At 40.4% G+C, this 19,277-nt stretch overlaps 1 protein-coding gene across 8 annotated transcripts in view; it reads right to left on the reverse strand.

Annotated features, from left to right (window-relative positions):
- Positions 1-19,037, reverse strand: part of LOC102446317 (uncharacterized) — a 50,902-nt gene extending 31,865 nt beyond the window's left edge. For 2 of the 8 annotated variants that reach the window (XM_006113060.5, XM_006113058.5), the window contains exons 1-4: positions 18,884-19,011; positions 17,142-17,232; positions 14,665-14,733; positions 154-178 (exon numbers count right to left, since the gene is read on the reverse strand). In XM_006113060.5, the coding sequence (XP_006113122.1) occupies positions 154-178; positions 14,665-14,733; positions 17,142-17,210 (163 nt within the window). In that variant the 5' untranslated portion in view covers positions 17,211-17,232; positions 18,884-19,011. Of the gene's footprint in view, positions 1-153; positions 179-14,664; positions 14,734-17,141; positions 17,233-18,621; positions 18,791-18,883 lie in introns of those variants that run through there. The other 6 variants (XM_075921542.2, XM_075921543.2, XM_075921544.2 and 3 more) reach the window with 6 other exon arrangements.
- Positions 19,038-19,277: the final 240 nt, after the last annotated feature.

Consider the following 19,277-nt stretch of genomic DNA (forward strand, 5'->3'; position numbering starts at 1 on the left):
TTAAACAGATTTGCACAATAAGCAAAACCACCAAAAATGCAGTAAGTGCAAACAATAGCTGAAGTATTGAAAAAGCAATTTAATCATTTAAAAATTACAATTTGATAGTACCTATGAAAGCTTGAAGGGGAAGAAAAAAAAGGTCATACTTACGGAAAGAATTCATGGCTCTCTCTTTCTTTAAATATGAAGATGCAAATCATCCCAAAATAAAATAAGAAAAAAAATCATTAATGTGAGATCATTTAAAGAAAAACTGTACTTTCTTAACACAGCTTTTGCAGATGAATTACAATGAAGGCCAACTTTTTCATTTTTATACAGTAAAAAGTATATAGCCTTTATGATTTTCTGCAAAAGCTGGAAGTGCTGACAAAGAAGTGCTGATAACAAGCAATACCAGAGGGTTAACAAAGACAACCCTGGTATTACTTTAATGAAAGGGATCAAGTCTTAAAGATGATTCAGGCTTGACAGACTGGTCTCAGGGATGCCACACAAAACCTTGATTTTTGCATATATGCAGCTCATAAATTATTAAAAGCTGTAGTTCCAAAAATCAACATTTTGGGTTAATATGGCAAAATCCTCTGGCTAACCAATTTCCTAACATTCTGACCATAACACAAAGAACGGGCAAAGCAGTTTTCATCAAATGAATCCATCACAAGTGTTTTTTGGGGACAGATGGGAAGAGGATGGATCGAAATTTCCACTTCAAGATAATGGACAAGATTGATTAAATATTGACCTGTTGCTAGGTCTTCCCAGGCAATAAAGAATAAAGTCATTAATATTCTATTTAAGTCACCAATTTGAGAAATGAAACAATTCAACATATCTTTATGTCAATGGTGCAGTTGTATGTTCAGAGCACTCCAAAAAGAGGAAGAGTTTGAATGGCACATCTGAAATATTCAAGTGCCACAGAGCAGATGCTGCCAATCGTTTTGACAATTCAATAAGAGATTTTCTAATTGACACAAATAGTAAAGAGTATCTGAAAATTACCAAAATACTGTTATAAAAGAAAACAATGAGATTGGCAGTATCACTGCAGACCAGTGCAGCTTAAGCCCAATAGCAAAAGAGTAAGTCTCGCATCTAGATAGAGACACTGGAATCACAGATAACACCATATGCCATTCTAGCCTGGTGTCTTGAGCATGGTAGTCGCTAGTATCTGAAGTTTCAATGAAAGGTGGAAAATGCACATAGCCAATTATATAGTGCTGTACATGAGGGGGAATTTCTTCTGGGTCACTTCTGGGCAGTCAGCTTATTCCCTTGATTGTGTTTTGATTAGTGTTTGCATTAGCATCAGGGAAGTGACTCCACAGGTGAGAATGAATCTCTCAACCTATTTCTGACCCCTTTCAAATTTTCTTTTAAAAAGCATTGGAACTGAAAAGTCTCATAGTAAAATCTCAGGCCACAGGTAATATTTCTTACAGGAAGCTGGAAGTAAATTGCTCCAGCTGTTTTCGAGTTATAGGGCTCTGAGAAGTGTGATTTTTAACAAAATATCTAACTTTGAGAAGCCATAACTCAAAAACTGCTGTTTTTAGGGTTCAAACCTCCCATGCACTTAGTGTACCACAGTGCATAGGCTAGTTTTTAAAAGAGTACATATTCACTTACAAAACACTACATTTCATACACATAAGTAGACAACTCATCTTTTTATTTAAATCTTACCAAATAAGCACATTTTAAATGACCTTAGAGCAAGATCAGAATTAAATGTGGAAATGCTTCAAATTCCAATTATTTAAGATCTCTTCCATAATAACCCTCAGATTTTCCATGAAAGGGAAGCTTTCTTTAACAGAAATTTCTAAGCACTTTTGGTTGTGCAGATAACCTTCAGAACATAAGAGGATAGATACAGAGCTGCTGGGAACAACATAATAGCACCAGAACAGAAGTGTGTATTTCCCCCAAGTTCATTTCAATGGGGTAGTAAACTGAAGCCTAACATTGGTATTTAAGTTACCAACCGTTTCATCACGATTAGTGTCACTGAAAACATTTGATTAATATGGTTATCTAGTGTGCTCGGTTTCATTTGGAAGGCCATCCCAAAAGAATGAAGTTGTGATTGCAAATATCAAATATGCAAACATGTTCTCATCAATAAGATTTCCTCCTCCCTCTACCTTTTCCACCACTTAGAGAACTGTTCTATTGAGACAAAGTAGTTTTGGTTTGATAGTGGCAGCAGAGTCTTGAACCCTAGAGGTTCTCTCTCTTTAGGAAGAGGGGAGACATTTGCCTTTGGATTCCCAATCTATGAGCCCACTGGGGGACAGGGAAGAAAGGAATTTCACAATCCCACAGATTCATGGATATATAAAGAGAGCATGAAATGTGCAATTTGTAACATGTACCCGGGGGGGGGGGGGGGGGGGGGGGGGGGGCGAAGGAAACCACCTCCAGGGATGGAGTGAAATCAGCCTCTTCATCTATGCTCCACAGAGGGGTGCTAGAGCAGGGGAACACCGTTTCTCTCATACAGTGCCCCACCTAACACAGACTATCCCGAGAGCAGGTGAAGAAATGGCAGACTCCACTCCATCCCCAGAGAAGTGGGCGGGCAATAAAAGAAAACTGATTCTTCTTCAAACATGATGCACTACATCTTACAAGCAAATACACATGGCAGGTGAAAACCATCATTGCCTCCCCTTTCTATCTGAACAAGGCTCCCTCAAAGGTCTGACCTCTCTCTTTTAGTGGTCAGACACTTCCATCAAGTACCCCACTCTTTTGTAGGCTGGTTACAAAGTAAAGTATTAGTAAAAACATACACATTACAGTATATTTTTAATCCAGGTTAGTATAATGGCCAAGTTCATGATTCAGTTATTCTTGAAAACATAAGACTTAAATATAGTCATGCATACAGGTGGCTAAAATCAAAGTCTCCTTTTTGAAAGTGTCATGCTACATTAAATCCATGTTTATATATTTACCTATTTAGTCACTGCTTTTTCATTAATCCACACAACAGAAATAAAACCAATGGGTGTATCTGTCTGACAATTGTGAATTTATTCATTTTGGAAAACTTGTACAACGACCCTCGGCTTCTGGCCATCCCAATCACACATACAATGTTTAGACTACCATATGCCTGATGAACCTCATCTCTAAAATTACTGAAGCTAGATACTGTTACTTTATCACCTTAGAAAGCCTAGAATCCCAAAGGAGTTTGCAGGTTTCTGTAGTGGACTTTTAATTTTTTTTAAAGAAGTAAACTGAAAGAATGACTTAAAATGTTACAAGAAATAATGTAGAGACGGATAATTAGGCAGAGTTCGAGGTCACTGATGCGATACAAAATAAACACGTGAAATTAAGTATTTCCTAATTTATTTATCATTTTCAATTAACACGAAAAGCTAAGCTTTTCAGTTTTTTACAACTTGGAAATTTCTGTGTTTAAACATATGTACATATCAAGATACTAGAAACTTTATTTTGTATCAATAATCCAATAACTGACTGCATTAAACAGGAGATGAACAGTAACTTCAAAACATGATTATCAAAAGCTTTGTTGAACACTTTGCTGGAGCTTATATTCAACTGCATCTCTGCTTCTAAAATGTGCAATTTACCAACTAATCTATTTTTTCCAAGTTCCAGAATATGCCAGTCCAGATAGTAGATCAGAGAGGCTCCAAAGAGCAAATAGAGCCAGAAAACAAAATTAAAATCCTTAGAACTTCGCTCACTTATAAACATGTATGCTTAGCTGAATGTGCCAAGTTGTAAACTTCTCAAACAACAGTGAAATAGTTCTATAGAGGGGAGAATCTGAATTTATTCTAAAACTAGATCTGGAACTAACCAAGGTTTTATGATGAGAGGTGGGGTAATTCATGACTCACATTACATCACAAACAGGATGGGATTTCCAAACTGGCATGAAGAGACTCAAAAAAGGACAAATTAATATGTAATAAAAGTATAAAAATCTATTTTCAACACCCTTTATACGAACAATAAAAGTAATGAGACTTAGTTCAGGAACTGGGACAGGGTAAACACCTGATTGTGAGAGACTACCTTTACTAGCACCCTCTGAAGTCTGGAAACATCCACCAATTGTACCCTCTGAAAACTATAGCAAAGCACAGATGATTTACACAGCTCTAAAAAGGGTGGGAAAGCATTTCCCTTTAAAAAGGGAAGGCACTCACTCTTAAAGAGACTCTCTAGCTACTATGTGACAGCACTCTTTCTTAAAACACTCCATCAGTCAGTGGGGTTATAGAATCCTTAAAGGCTTGTGAATCTTTATTATATATATTGTTAAAACACGTTATTTCAGGTAGGGGACAAATGCTCTCCTTCCAACTTGAGTGGAGAAGAGCTTCCTTTATTTCAGAAGTACTGACATATCAAGGGAAGGAAACCTTTGAGATACAAATCTGAAACGTCAGTTTGTAGAAGTAATGAGTTATGAAAACCTTATTTTCAGTTGAATTTCCAAGAGGGGGTAGAGTCAGAATGACCCATTTGACTAATTAAGGAGAAAATTAACAAAACACAGGGAGTTGCTGGCTGCCACTTACGCAGCTCCCATTGGCTGGGAATCGCAAACCACAGCCACTCTGAGGGCTCATCTAGACTACACTAAAGTATCAAAATTTGCATATCTTCTTCCCATCTCATTTTCTAAAGCGGAGCTTTCTTCACCTCCCTCCCCTCACCCACCCTCCGAGCAGGAAGTGGAGCTGGTGCTCCAGCCTCTTGGCTATCCAGGCTCCACGCAGCATGGGGAAGGGGGTACTGAACTCTCTCTTCCCCTCCCCATCCTGCTGGGGGAACAGCAGTGCAGTGACACCTGAGGCTTTCCCTACTGCAAGGGGAGCACAAAGCCAGGTAAGTGTCCCCCCTCATGGTCAGACCTCCACACTCCAATCCCCTCCTCCTCTGCCTCCACCAAGACCACACACACCCAGCTTGCTCCAACATCCTCTCTCCCCTCCCCCCGGGTCCTTCATCCTCCCCCCCGGCCTAATCCCAGCATGCTCCTGCTCTCTCCCCATGGCCAGACACCTTACTCTCAGTCTGCTTCTGCACCCTTCCACCCACCCAGACCTCACAACCTCTCCCCTTTCTACACTTTACCTCCCTCCCAGATCCTGCACATCCATCCCTATCCCACTTGCAAAAAGCCGTCCCACATACTGAACCCCCTCATTTTTGTTTCTATCCAAGAGCCTAAAGGGAGCCATAAAATCCACTAACTCTGGAACCCCAGAAAAGTAAATCTGGTCTATGGTAAGCCTTGAACTTCAGACCTCCCTATCCCTTCCCTTTGCCCCGTGAGGCTGGAGCACCAGAGGAGTGAGGTGTCTCATTTGGGGGCCACATCAGCGGGTGTTGGGGGTTTTGGGAGGTAGGTTTTTTTTTTTTGCGCTCTCACTTGTGTGATCCCCAACTGATTTTTCTGTGGGTCAGTGGCCCCTGTCCCAAAAAAGGTTCCCCACCCCTACTATAAATAAAGAAAACATTGAAACTTGGTGTTGAAAATAAATGTTACTTGCTTTAAAATTAACTTTGAGAAATTAACATGAGAAAGTTAAAATGCTTAATCTGTTAATAATTAAACTAAACCATTATCCCTAGCTGCAGCACTAGCAAAATGGCTTGAGCATAATTAACGGTGAGTTTCCATCAGCAACTGATGGTCCATGGAAAGGTTTACATTTATCCAGATGGTTCATGGGCCAAAAAGTCTGGGACAACTGGTCTAGGACCAAGCCACACAGGAAAAAATCCTTAGTTCATACTTTATATGAGCTCCTTAGACTACAGAGACCTTTATACTTAAAGAATAATTTTGCAGTTATGTTAGATATTAAGATGCAAATCACCTATAAAAAGAGGACACACAAATGTTTCATCAGAGTTCTCAAAGGTTTTCTTCAGAACTCCATTACTTTTGGTATTGGGTTAGTGGTGGAAGAACTTCCTATGTCTGGAGAGGACTGGCTAAGTTTCAGTGCATCACTTGGTATTCACCATAGTTAAAATGCATTCTTCAGCTAACTACACAATCCAGAAAATAAATCTGTCTGGAATTTTCACTAAGAGATGAAGCTAGAAATGTTAATTGCAGAATAAACTGCTGAGTTTGACAAGGATTATTTCCAGAAGGAAAAACTGAGAAGACTGATCAGCTTGCCTAAGCAGGATCAGTTATGAATTTTCTTGCACCTTCTCACTTTTTGTCATGAGTATTCACCACTCAAGGTCTATCTGCACTTGAAACTCTACAGCAGCAGAACTGCAGTAACTGTGACACTTCTGTGTAGCAGCTACTTCTACCAACTGAAGAAGTTGTCCTGTTAGTCTAAATAATCTGCCTCTCTTGGACCATGGAAAAAACTCTTCCATTGACCTAATGCTGCCTATGCCAAGAATTAGACTGGCTTACATCATCATTCCAGGCTATGAACTCTGCACACCCCTGACTGACGTAATTGCATCAATGTAATTTGTTGGTGTAGACTAGGCCTAAGTCCAAAAGAGGTTCTCTGTTTTCCACATTTGAAATATACATCACATTCCAAACTGGCTCCAAAGTTTACTACCCTCTATGTTTCTTCCACTATTCAGGATGTTTTAGCAGTAAGTTTTGATGCTAAGACGAGAACTTTCAAGAAAATACCAATATGCAAATTCAGGCACTAGAATGGAAACAGACTATGGCTGACAGGACATCTTATGATATAATGGAATATTTACTTACTTTAATCCAGAACCTAGCTACTATCAGGCAACTGCCCCAAATACCTGGCACTGTGTTGCTCACTTGAAGATTGACTTTTGCCTCGACAATTAGGCAAGAAAATGTGGTGACATTAATATGGTGTCCTCTCCATCAAGAATGGCTGATACAATGAAATAGTAAGTACTAATAGGGCATAACATTTATAAAAGCTACAATGAAACATACAGTTAATGGATTATTAGAAGCATTAGTATAAATCTAGATTGGGAGCATTTTTTTCTTGCCTACAGGTTTGTTTGGGTTTTTTATTGCTATTTTAATTCTTATCCCTTAATAGATTCTTCCATATTCTGTTATGCAAATCCAAAGCAAATGGAGTGGAGACATAGTATTCTTCTTCTGGCATCTAGAACCAACAACTGGTGGTACATGATGTGGACGTCACCTCAGGAATTGTAACTCTTCAGTTTTCCTTTGTGAATTTTGCGTGTCATGATCTAGACTAGGGCTACTCAACACGCAGCCTGTGGGCCACGTGGCCCACAGCCCATTTGTTTGCAGCCCCTGGTGCAGTTTGGGTTTACGTAGGGCTCAACACACGGCCCATGGGTGGGATCCCTTGAACAAGGCCTCCACTGGGAACACGTTCCACAACGGCAAGGCGTCTCTCAGGTGGGATGAGCACTGAAAGATGCAAGTAGATGGGCTGCCTGGAACAGATGGGTACAAGTTTCGGCATTTCTAGCCCCCAGGGAGGAGGTGCCAGAAGCGCAGGAGCATTGTGTTTGTATTCATGCCCATCAGTGTGAAAGAAGCTATTTGCATGCATATTATATATATTACTTACACACACACACACACACACTTAAGTTTGCGGCCCTTGGCATGTGCTGTGAGTATCATTGTGATCCCCAGGGCTTCCAAAGTTGAGTAGCCTTGATCTAGACAATCAGTCTGCCTGTTGAGTGCTGAATAAGGGTTTTGCTAACAGAACCCTGTCCAGCCTTGTAATACTGATTCTCAGAAGCCAAAGCCAGTAACTGAACTGAAGCACTTTCCAGTTCCATTTTGACAGAATATTAAAAATATATATATTTCATTCACAAAAGAGAGAAATAAAAATTATTATAACTGATTACCAGCTCAGGGGAAGAACTGAGGCATGGCCAGGCATTTTAAGCAATGTTATCTATTTAGGAAACACCAATTACAAGCACTAGAACTAAGCATATACAATATGATATCAGACATTTCCTTATAAATTCTATCCTTGGATGGGAAGATTTAAAGAAAAAATAACTAGCAATCACGCAGGTTATGACAAATACTTGGAAGAAAACAGCTAGATTCCTTTTGGTTGCTAAAGAATGCTTACAGCATTATATTTAAGAGAGAAAGCACTTTAAATCCAAGCCTCCTTTCTGAATAACTTATACCAGAAGAAAGTTGACAGTTTATCTAAGAGTCCTTATTAAAGGTACAAGAGAAAACTATACCATTGCACTGGAAAGACAAAAATCCAGAGGGCAAGAGACCACCCTGGCGTAACCTGGAGATCTTCCATAATCTGAAATTCGACAAAGAGCCCTACAAAAAGTGGAAACTATATTCATCCTTTGTAATTTGAGCTAAACACAAAAATGTAAGAACAAAAATAGAAAGGCCAAAGCACAAAGTGAGATTAAACTAGCTAAACACATAAAGGGGGAGAAAATATTCTACAAATTAGTAGAAAATATTCTATATACACACTAGAAGCAAGAGGAAATCCAAGGATAGGATAGGCCCTTTACTTAAGGGGGGGGGGGGAGAGACAGTAACAGAACATATAGTAATGGCAGAAGTGCTGACTTTTTTTTTTAATTTTCACCAAAAAGTTTTGTAGCAGTTAGATCTCTTACAAAATGAATGCCAGATAATATGAGATAGGATAAGGTAAAATAAGAAAAGAACAAGTTAAACATTTCTTAGACAAGTTAGATGTCTAAATCATCAGGATCTGATGAAATGCATTTTAGAATACACAAGTAGCTGACTGAAGGGACATCTGAGCCATTAGCAATTATCCTCAAGAAAGTCATGGAAGATTAGATAGATTCCAAAGGACTGGAAAACAGGCAAATAAAGTGCTAAACTTTAAAGAGGAAAGTAAGAACTACCTGAGAAGTTTCACATCAGGCAGCTTCACTTCAGAACCCAGAAAGATAATGGAGCAAATAATTCAGCAATCAATTTCCAGATATTTAGAATATAAAAGGGTGAAAAGTAACAGCCAGCATGCATTTGTCAAGAAAAAAAATGTGTAAAAACAACCTATAACTTTGACAGGGTAACAAGCCTTGTGTATGGAAGGAAAGTGGCAGATTGGTATATCTTGACTTTAGTAAGGCTTTTTGACTAGGGATGTAAAATCCTGTTTAATTAGTTAACCTGATACATGTTAAGTTTAACCTGTTAACCAATTAAATGGCAGGGTGGGAGTGCCTCTTCTCCCACAGCTGTAGACAGGGACTGCTCTGGCTCAACTGGAGTGCCCCTGCCTGCGGCATGTCCTGGGCCTGCCGTGGATGAGTGTTGCCCCAGCTAGGCTGGAACTTCCCCCACTTGCAGTACACCCCAAAGGGCTGGAGCAACCTCTTGCCCACTGCAAGCAAGGGGCTGCTCCAGCCCCCACCGGTTAGCCATTAACATCCATACTTTTGACACTGCCTTTCATGACCTTCTCATAAACAAACTTGGGAAATACAACTTAGATGAAGCTATTATAAGGTGGCTGTGTAACTGGTTGAAAACCATTTCCAGAGATTAGTTACCCGAGGTCTACAGTCAAACTAAAAGCAGGGTCCTGCAGGAATCAGTGATGGGTCCAATTCTGTTCAATATCTTTCATCAATAATTTAGATACTGGCATAGAAAGCACACTTATTGGCTGTGTCTACACTGGCATGAATTTCCGGAAATGCTTAAAATGGAATACTATTCAGTTTTTCCAGAAAAGGGGAGTCTACATTGGCAGGCTGCTTTTCCGGAAAAGCCATTTTCGCGATCGGGGCTTTTTTCCGGAAAAGACTACTGGGCTGTCTACACTGGCCCTTTTCCGGAACAGTATTCCGGAATAAGGACTTATGCCCGAGTGGGAGCAGAATAGTTTTTCCGGAATAGCGGCTGATTTTGTACAGTACAGCGTCGTTGCTTTTCCGGAAATTCAAGGACCAGTGTAGACAGCTTGCAGCTTATTCCGGAAAAGCGGCTGATTTTCCGGAATAAGTGGCCCAGTGTAGACACAGCCATAAAGTTTACAAGGGATACCAACCTGGAAGGGGATGCAAGTGCTTTGGAGGATAATATTAAAATTCAAAATCATCTGGACAAAGAAATGGTCTGAAGTACATAGGATGAAATGCAATAAGGACAAATGCGAAGTATTCCACTAAGAAAGTACAATCAATTGCACACATACAAAACTGGGAAATTACTGCCTAAGTAGTAGTACTGTGGAAAGTGATTGGGGGATTACAGTGAATATGAGCACACAGTTTATAACTGTTGGGGGAAAAAAGCTAACATCGTTTCTGGAAGTATTAGCAAGAGTGTTGTAAGCAAGACACAAGAAGTACTACGTCCAGTTCTGGGCACCATATTTCAGGAAAGATGTGGATAAATTGTAAAAAGTCTAGAAAATTGCTACACAAATGCATAAAGATCTAGAAAACATAACCTAGGAGGGAAGATTGAAAGAATAGGGTTTGCTTAGTCTGGAGAAGAGAAGACAGAGTAGGATACAGGATAACAGTTTTCAAGTACACAAGAGTGTTACAAGAGGCAGGTAAATTGTTCTCATCAACATCTGAAACCAGGACAAGAGGCAATGGGCTTAAGTTTCAGCACGGGAGATCTGGGATGGACATAAGGAATAAGTTCCTGTCAATGAAGTTAAGCAGTGAAATACATTTCCTGCTGCAAAATCTCCATCACTGTCTAACCTGCTCCTAAAAATCTTCAGACACTTGTCAGGGGTAGTCTAGATTATATTTAGCCCTGCTATGAGTTCAAGGGACTGAACTAGATGACCTCTTGAGATCTCTTTCTGTTTTATGTTTCTGTGATATTGTAAGTCAACACAGAGTATCAACTGCCACAAGTTAGCTCACTATCCCCCAAACTGGAGGAGGGTAAAAAGAAAACTGTGATCTCTCCCACAGCAGCCAAAATCTGCTCTTGTTGCCCATCACAGGTCTGCCTAGGGAAAAGAGAAAAGGCTTTTCAAAGGAATACATATTTTGGAGGTAAGCCAGGGAAAAGCTGGGTGTTATTAGAAAGCAAGCAAAGTACTGATTTCATGATTAATGATTTTATGAAAGAAAAGAGTTATCACATTAGAAACAAGCAGGGTATGAGGGAAAAAGATGGTTCATAAGTAAAGCATTAAGGATTAGTGACAACTAAAGTGGGGCCAAAAGAGTAAACCAGAAGAGTAAATGACAGGAGTGTGGTTGGGAGCAGAAGTTATGCAACTAGACAATTAGTTCGATTAGAATGAAATGAAGTATAGTGTCAAATAGGCAGCGAGTGGCTCTCACATTTCAAGCAAACTGAAACTGGCTCTTCCATATTCCACAAACAAACCACCGACAAGAGGAGAGTTCAAGCAAAGAAAGAATGGGCATGTTTTTTCTTCATTTTGATAACCCAGACAGACCCATTAGTAGCTGAATACTCTCGTCTACACTGGAGTTTTGAAATGAACTTCCTTTTGTGCTACTTGAAAATAACAGTTGTGCAGAGACAGGAGTACACTAAGATGTAAAAGAGCAACTAATACCACTTTCCACCATCCATTACAATACATATACAAGAAGGTAGGTCAAACAGCCTTGTATTTAGAATAGAACACTAAAGCCCCAACCCTGTGAAGGGACATTTGTTTAACTTTACCACATGCTTGAAGGTAAACATGAGCATAGTCACACAAGCAGTGGCCTAAAAAGTACAGTAAAACTCCAATTGTTCGGCATACAGTGGTCCCCGCCAATCCCTCCACCCCTGCCCGCCCGCCTTAAACAGCTGCTTGCCTCTCGCCCCCTCTCTGCTGCCGCCTCTTACAAGTTTCTCCGCATGCAAGCCAGCTGCGCAAGGCTTCCACCGCCTCCCCGCAACACTGAGGAGGGTTTGCCCCTCCCCGCGCCGTTCCCTGCCGACCCCCCACCGCGCAGTGCGGGTCCCGGAAGATCTGTCACAGCACCCTGCCGGAGGACCTCCCAATACTCCAGCATATCCAATAATCCGGCACCCCCTCGGTCCCAAGGGTGCCAGATTATCGGAAGTCTACTGTATTAGGGATTGAATTTCTGGCCGCTAAGAAGATGCTCCTGTCTTTATAGTACACACCATCACCAGAAAAATAAACCGATTTCAAGACGTTTAAAGAAAACTTTGTTTGATAACATTTGGTCAGGCAAGAAACTACTCAACAGCTACAACTGTGAAATCCATAATTCTCTTTTTTCCTATGGTTTATCCATATGATCCTGTCTAGTTTTTAATTGTCTCTCTCTGCTGTGTAAACTGGTTTCACAACATTGAAACCAACTATTGTATATAGGGGGTTATAGGCTAGGATTAGTTAAAGGGTTATTTCATAATGGGCTGGGATTGTTTTGTAGTACTTTAGTTTAAAATGATTGGTTAAAGTATACTAGATAGGACCCAAATTTTAACTAGATAAACTGGGATCCAAAAGGAAGTTCTCTAGAACCTAATTCTAGAGCTCAGCCTAATATCAGAGCAGTCAAAACCATCATCTTCTGTCACCCTTACCAGACAAAAGCTGGAGCCCCAGACAATCTGATCCAGTCACCAAACAAGAAAAAATTGTTCTGTTTATTGAGAGTGGTGAGCACTGTATGCATAGTGTGTGTATTCTGTTGATCAATATAGGTTAAGGATATTACCATGTAAAGCTGTTTCACTAGGAAAAGGTTAAGCAGAAGATCAATCCCTTGAGCCCAGGACAGCTAAGGATGAATATTTAAACTAACCAGGTTTCACACTGAACCCAGGACGGATAAGAACCAAGCCTAGGACGGGAAATGATCGAGTTCCTAAATTACCAGGGTCCTGACCTGAGTCCACAGTGGAATAAACTGGGGTCCCTATAATGTCTAGGTAACATCTTAACCTCTCCATCCAGATTTCATTACTGCTCAATTTTAAAATCACATTTTAAGTAATACTCAAGTAATGAGACATTTGTAACAGATCACTAACTGCTGGGAAGTTGAAAGTCTTATTATTTCAGTATTTTAATCTTTTCCCTCAGCGTTATTCTTTCATAGTGATTTTTTTTAGTGGTAGTAATACTGTATCAGCAAATTTAAGAGATTTTCTGTACAGCAATCTCAATTTATTTCACTTTCAACATTTTTGTCATTACTAATGAGCAACTGACTCAATAAAATTAAAACCCAGGAAAGGAGGTGAAGGACAACATTTAAGTTGGACATTCAATTTGTGAAGCTGTAATACATAAAGTCCATTCTTTGAGAAAAGACAGTCTCCCAACTGGATATGAGAATCTTTTCTAAATTAAAGGTTTTTTGGCCTGTTCTATGATGAAAACCCAAAATTAAGAACAATTTGAAGCCTCACACTTCTGAGACAGCTAGAGACCAGGTGAGTTACAAAATATTATGTTTGACTTCTCATAATAAAGGTAGGAGAAAAGGTCATTAAAAGTATCAAAGATTGCATCCCTCATTGAGTCAGTTCTTGTTACGAGGTAAGAATGCAGTCTGAAGACACTAGGTAGAAACAGCAGAAGAAAGTACCAGCCATTGAAGTTCTATTAGTATAAAGATTGCTAACCTTACATTAGCTGAAAAAGACTGCATACAAGAACTGTAGAATTTGCCTAATCATTTTGAAACCTCTCTTTCTGATTTACAATACTTTCTAGTAGGTAACTTCCTACTGGTATCAAATTACAACAGCAACATTCCTATTATTGGTTTCACTTAAGTTCATTATATTTAAACTCTTATGTAAAAATTGAAAATAATGGTCCTTTGTAACTAAAGTTAGTTATTTCTAATCACACTTAAGTTTTCCCCAAACTTGGCCAGTTGTATGAAACCAGAGGGCTGTGTCTACATTGGCATGATTTTGAGCAAAAGCGCCTGACTTGCGTAAAAACATGCTGCCTGTCTACACTGACGGGGAGTTCTTGAACAAGAACACTGACGTTCTAATGTGTGAAATCGGTGCTTCTTGCGCAAGAACTATGACGCTCCCGCTCAGGAATAAGCCCTCTTGCGCAACTGTTCTTGCACAAGAGGCCAGTGTAGACCGGCAACATGATTTTCTTGCGCAAGAAAGCCCGATGGCTAAAATGGCCATTGGAGCTTTCTTGCGCAAGAGAGCATCTACACTGACACAGATGCTTTTGCGCAAAAGCACATGACAGTGTGGACGCTCTCTTGTGCAAATAATTTAACGCAAAAACTCTTGCGTTAAAAGTATTTGTGCAAAATCTTGCCAATGTAGATGTAGCCAGGGAGTTAATCCAGATTTTCCTTTTAAATTAAAGAGAAAGCAGACTTTGCAGTTGCAGCACACAATTCAAAATACATATACTTTAACTTCACTTAAAAGTTAAATTGCAAGAATACCTGAGTTTCAAAAAACGGAGGTGTATTGTGTGTATTTAACAATGTTAACAATATTTGAAAAAGGCTCAAAATACCAGCATTGGAGAATTTTTGAGGGATTTCATTTTCACATAAAATGGTGAAACAAAGCAATTGAATTGCAGATAATTAAAGATTCAAAACCTTTTAAAAATTACTTATAAGAAGTTTACAGAAAGTTTAGAAGCATGATATTCTTAAGACGTTAAAAAAATATTACATTACCTTTTTATGTTTTGCTCCACGGAAGTGTGATTGAAGGCTTATAGAACTCATACATGGAACTTTACAGATCTAAAGAAATTAATTACATTCGGTTACGCTACGGTCAACTTTAACACAAAAATAGGGTTTTGCAAGCACAGCAAGTAGGTCTACAGTTATGTATTAAGTTCTTTTCATTAGATTTTATTATTTAAGAAACTGGTGAAGAATGTATTTGAAGAAGGCTTGTGTGAGAAATTTAAAGCAAGATAACAAGCAGTACATAACCTAATCACATTAAGTCTACTTGGACATCTGGAAAGTGAAGATACTAAAAAATAGTACCAGAACTGTGTAAACGTATCTATTTTTTTTTAATTCTGCCAATTAAATCATTTTTGGATTTGCTCTCCTTTCACCTCCTAATTTTTGACAGCATCTTTTTAATTCGGTAGTTTTCACACTGTTCTATGGAGTATTGGTGGGTGGTCAGTGTTGAAATAGATCATCAGGGAACTGGACTAGATGACCTCTCGAGGTCCCTTCTAGTCTGATGAATCTATGATCACATGACACAAAGAGCATAGAGAAGAAGCTATAAACAAGAAGGGCTGTGATACCACTATAGTGATACAAAATCTCAGAATATCACCAATATAAAGTCAGCACAAAAACCATGACTGAAGGAAGACCTCAAATCTATCAGTATTTCCTGCTCTCTTCAGAGATAGCAGAACTCCTCTCATAACACCAGATCAAACAAACAGAAAAAGGGGACAGTTGAGACTAGTGTTTATTGCTTCTAAAACTCCCACAGCCGGATGCGTATCATATGCTAGATCTCTCTCTCCCAATGCAGATATTTTATCAGAGGTGATTTCTCACTCAAGAAACTCCATCAGAGCAGGGATATTAAAATTTAAATTAATTAATTGAATAGTCAATGGAATTTCCATCAACTACTCATTAGTCGATAAGGATGCTTCCGCTTTGAAATGTAGCAGGAGCTGACCAGCTCTTGCTACATTTCCAAGGCGGAAGTGCCACATGGTGTTCTGCCTTTGAACTGTATAAGAGCCCCAGCAGGGACTCTTGTACATTTCAAAGATTGAAACGCCATGTGGAATCCGAGGCTAGAGGGGAGTCCTGACTCTTGTACATGTCAAAGGTGGAATGCCGCCACTGACCCCCAACAGAGCTGGAGGGGAGGGGGGAAAACCAGTTTAAACCAGTCCCCCCCCCCCAACACCCTTTCCTCTTTCCGATAGAGGTAGTGACTAGTCGCTTGCATCCCTACATTAGAGGGGTAGAAAACATGTAAATACTTCACAAAAATTAGGAAAATCAATTTATTGGATTTAGCTTGACACTTTGAAAGGTTTAAAAGACAGCACAGGATTCTGTAGTCAATATGGACACTAATACTACACAAATAATACACAACCAGGACTCTATTCTGGGTAACTTGAGGCTGAAACCTTTGAGCCTTTCTGTGCTGGCTTCTTATCTGATTAAATCGAAAAGTTTGGAGAACACAAGATGACTTCGTGGACTCTCTAATATTCAAGAGTTCACAGAAACATTGCTGAGGAAATCTTGCAGTCAAGTCAACTGTGGACTTTTTGAATCTGAGTCATACTTACCCTTGAAAGAGACAGAACAAATTATCTACAATTTCTCCTGAAGTAACTTGGGTACAAGTATCAAAAAGGACCCTATATTATTAAATGGATGACTTAATCCAGAAAGGGGAGAAGCCATCTTAGATCTATTTCCTAATGTGGAGGAAATGAACCGTGCTAACACTGATCACAGGTTACTTTAATTCAGTACCTGAAGAAATAAATTCATGGTGGGCAGTAGGGATGAAAAATCCCGTTTAATTGGTTAACCAGTTAAAAGTAATGTTTAACTGGTTACAGAGGTGGACAGATGGGCTAAAGCAGCCACCTCCACCACGGAGAGGGGCTTCTTCAGCTGGCTGGAGCACTCCACCTGTGGCAGACCCCGCAGGGCTGGAGCAACTCCCTGTCCGCAGCACGTGGGAAGCTGCTCCAGCCCCCAATGGTTAACCCAAACCAGTAAACTTCACCCATTAAGGGTGAGGCTTACCAGTTAACCATTCACATTCCTTGTAGATAGCAGAACCAGGGTATTAAGTTCATACAGTAAATATGGAGCCTAACTAGAAGCTCTCAACACTCTCGATTTTTTCAACACCGCGAGGGGAGGAGACCAACATTTAATTGCAACTTCTGTCATGTCTAATTTTGTGTTTACTTTTTGGCTCTCTTGCATGCTACCAGCATCATCCACATTAATGAAGTTACCTGTTTCATGCACTTTGACCCCTATTGGCTAGCAAGTGAAGATCTTTATATTGCACTGCATGACACACTTAAACTAAGGAGTTAAATTAAATTCGATGTAATCACTAGATCACACAAATCTATGCTATATAAACTACAATTTAAAAAGCCATCAAGAAATCCACTCACCTCACAATAAAATATCTTTTTCTCAGGTTCTTGTTTAGGTTTAACTTCGTCATCATTGGTGGTACTCATCTTGTAAAAGTGGACCAAAGCACTTTAAAAAACAATGAATTCATATCTTATTTGCACATTTTTTCAGCTTAAAACTATTACTAGATATCTATTACTAGATATCTAACTCAAGAAAACATCTGAATAGAATCTCTAACACAAACTAAAAATATTTTCTACAGTGGTCTTCATTATGCAAGCATTTACTACAAAGACATAGATGAATAGATTAAATTAAAATCCAATAAGCTACTAAAAGCAATGTTATGTTATTTGTTCACTGAATCTATCTTAGACTTCTTCTACTCATTTATATAGCTTTGTGGTTTATGATCTTTTACAAACTGAGACAAAGAACAGCAGTTCATTTTCTTTAAAATGCCTGACTGCTGTCATCACACTTACTTCTGTTATATAAGACTTTTCTAAATGCAGAAGATGCACCAGTTTTTTACTTAAATGTGATAGTTAAACCTATTTTGTTAAAAGTGGTGCAGCTTTGAATGTGGCCAAACTAATAAAAACCGGTTTAAACTGATGATCTAGTGGGTACCTATCATTCATGTGTTAATTCCAATATAAAAAATTCTTAGTTTGCCCACTAGAAAAAGTATGTTATCTATTTCTATACTAGCTGAAAATGTATTTTGGTTCATTCTCTCTCATAGAAAAACAGGCACCATAGAGATTGTGAGATAGACAGATATAGATATCTGTCTATCTCACAATCTGTTTTCATGTAAAGGTTTGTCAATTTATCTGTATTTTATTCTGTTTTACTGACATGAATAAAACCATCAGGCATGTGTTACACTAAGATGATCATCTGCATAACTGTCAACTGCTGACAGCTTTCAAACCCAAGGAAGAAAAACAAATTACAAGTGGAAAGTTATAATGCTCTCTATTTTCTTTTCTATTCCAACCCTTTTACACATTCTTCTATATTAGAACTGAGGCAACGATTTGCAAACACCACTATTACTCAGCGTTATCAAGTTTAGCCTTTATTAACGAATCTTAACCAATCTGATCTTCTCAACGAAGAAACATTAACAGTGTCAATGCACCAGTACACTGAATGATTAGATTTGAAATATTTTTAGTGTGTGATGGTTAGCCAGAAACAAGCATTATTATCCTTTCGCGGAAACCCACACTAACTAGTCTCCCAGCAGACACCTCCTTGCCCTGTAGCAAGGGGAAGCGAGCTGACTGGCTCGCTAGCAAAGACGAAGATGCTTTTCACCACCCAGCCATGGCTGGGATCAAGGTATCGTTTCAGAGCATTTGGATGGGGGCAGAGATCTCGGGCCTCAGGAGATGCTGAGCGGGCAGCTGTTATGAGCGCGGAGAACAACATGGGGGGGGGGGGGGAGAGGAGGCGCCTTTCCAGGCCCGGGGCTACACCCGGTACAAAAGCCATAGTCACCAGGTGCGGGAGAGGGCGCGCGAAGGACTCGGCGCCTCAGGGCAGCGGTGAGGCGGAAGCGGCGGCGAGGAACGTGGCTGCTGCGAAGAGACAAGCGCCCCGGTGAGCAACGAGACGGGCACCAGGCCGCAGCGCCCCGTCCTCTCTCCGCCCCCCCCCCCCCCGTCGGATTCCTCCCACCCCCACCCGCCTCGCGTTCCCACCAGCGCGCGCAGAGACCGGGCCGCCCCGGAACCTTCACCCGCCCCTCCCCCTCCCTCACCGGCCGGCACCGGAACGTTCCCGAAGAAAGCAACCGCGGCAGCACCTCAGGGAATGCGCCACTACATCCGGGACCCCGGCTCGAAACGTCACTTCCGCCCCCTAACAGCCGAGCCCGCGAGAGAAAAGGTCGGGGAGAAGAACTGACGGCAAGACTCCCTCCCAGCCAATAGGAAGAGAAGAGAAGACGTCTCTCCCAGCCAATAGGAGGCGAGGGAGTTTCTCCCAGCCAATAGGAGGCGAGGGAGCTCAACCGGGGGAGCCCGAGGTCCCGCAAGTGGGTTTGTCTGTGGCCGCAGGCAGCGGCCAGAGCGCGTGAGGCAGGAGCAGATACCGGGCCCGCCCAGCCGGCTTGTGGCCAGTGCGGGCTCCTCGCCGGGCTCTGCTCCCTGCAG

This window comes from Pelodiscus sinensis, chromosome 2 (assembly GCF_052426305.1).
Source record: "Pelodiscus sinensis isolate ZL-2025 chromosome 2, ASM5242630v1, whole genome shotgun sequence".
NCBI lineage: Eukaryota > Metazoa > Chordata > Testudines > Trionychidae > Pelodiscus > Pelodiscus sinensis.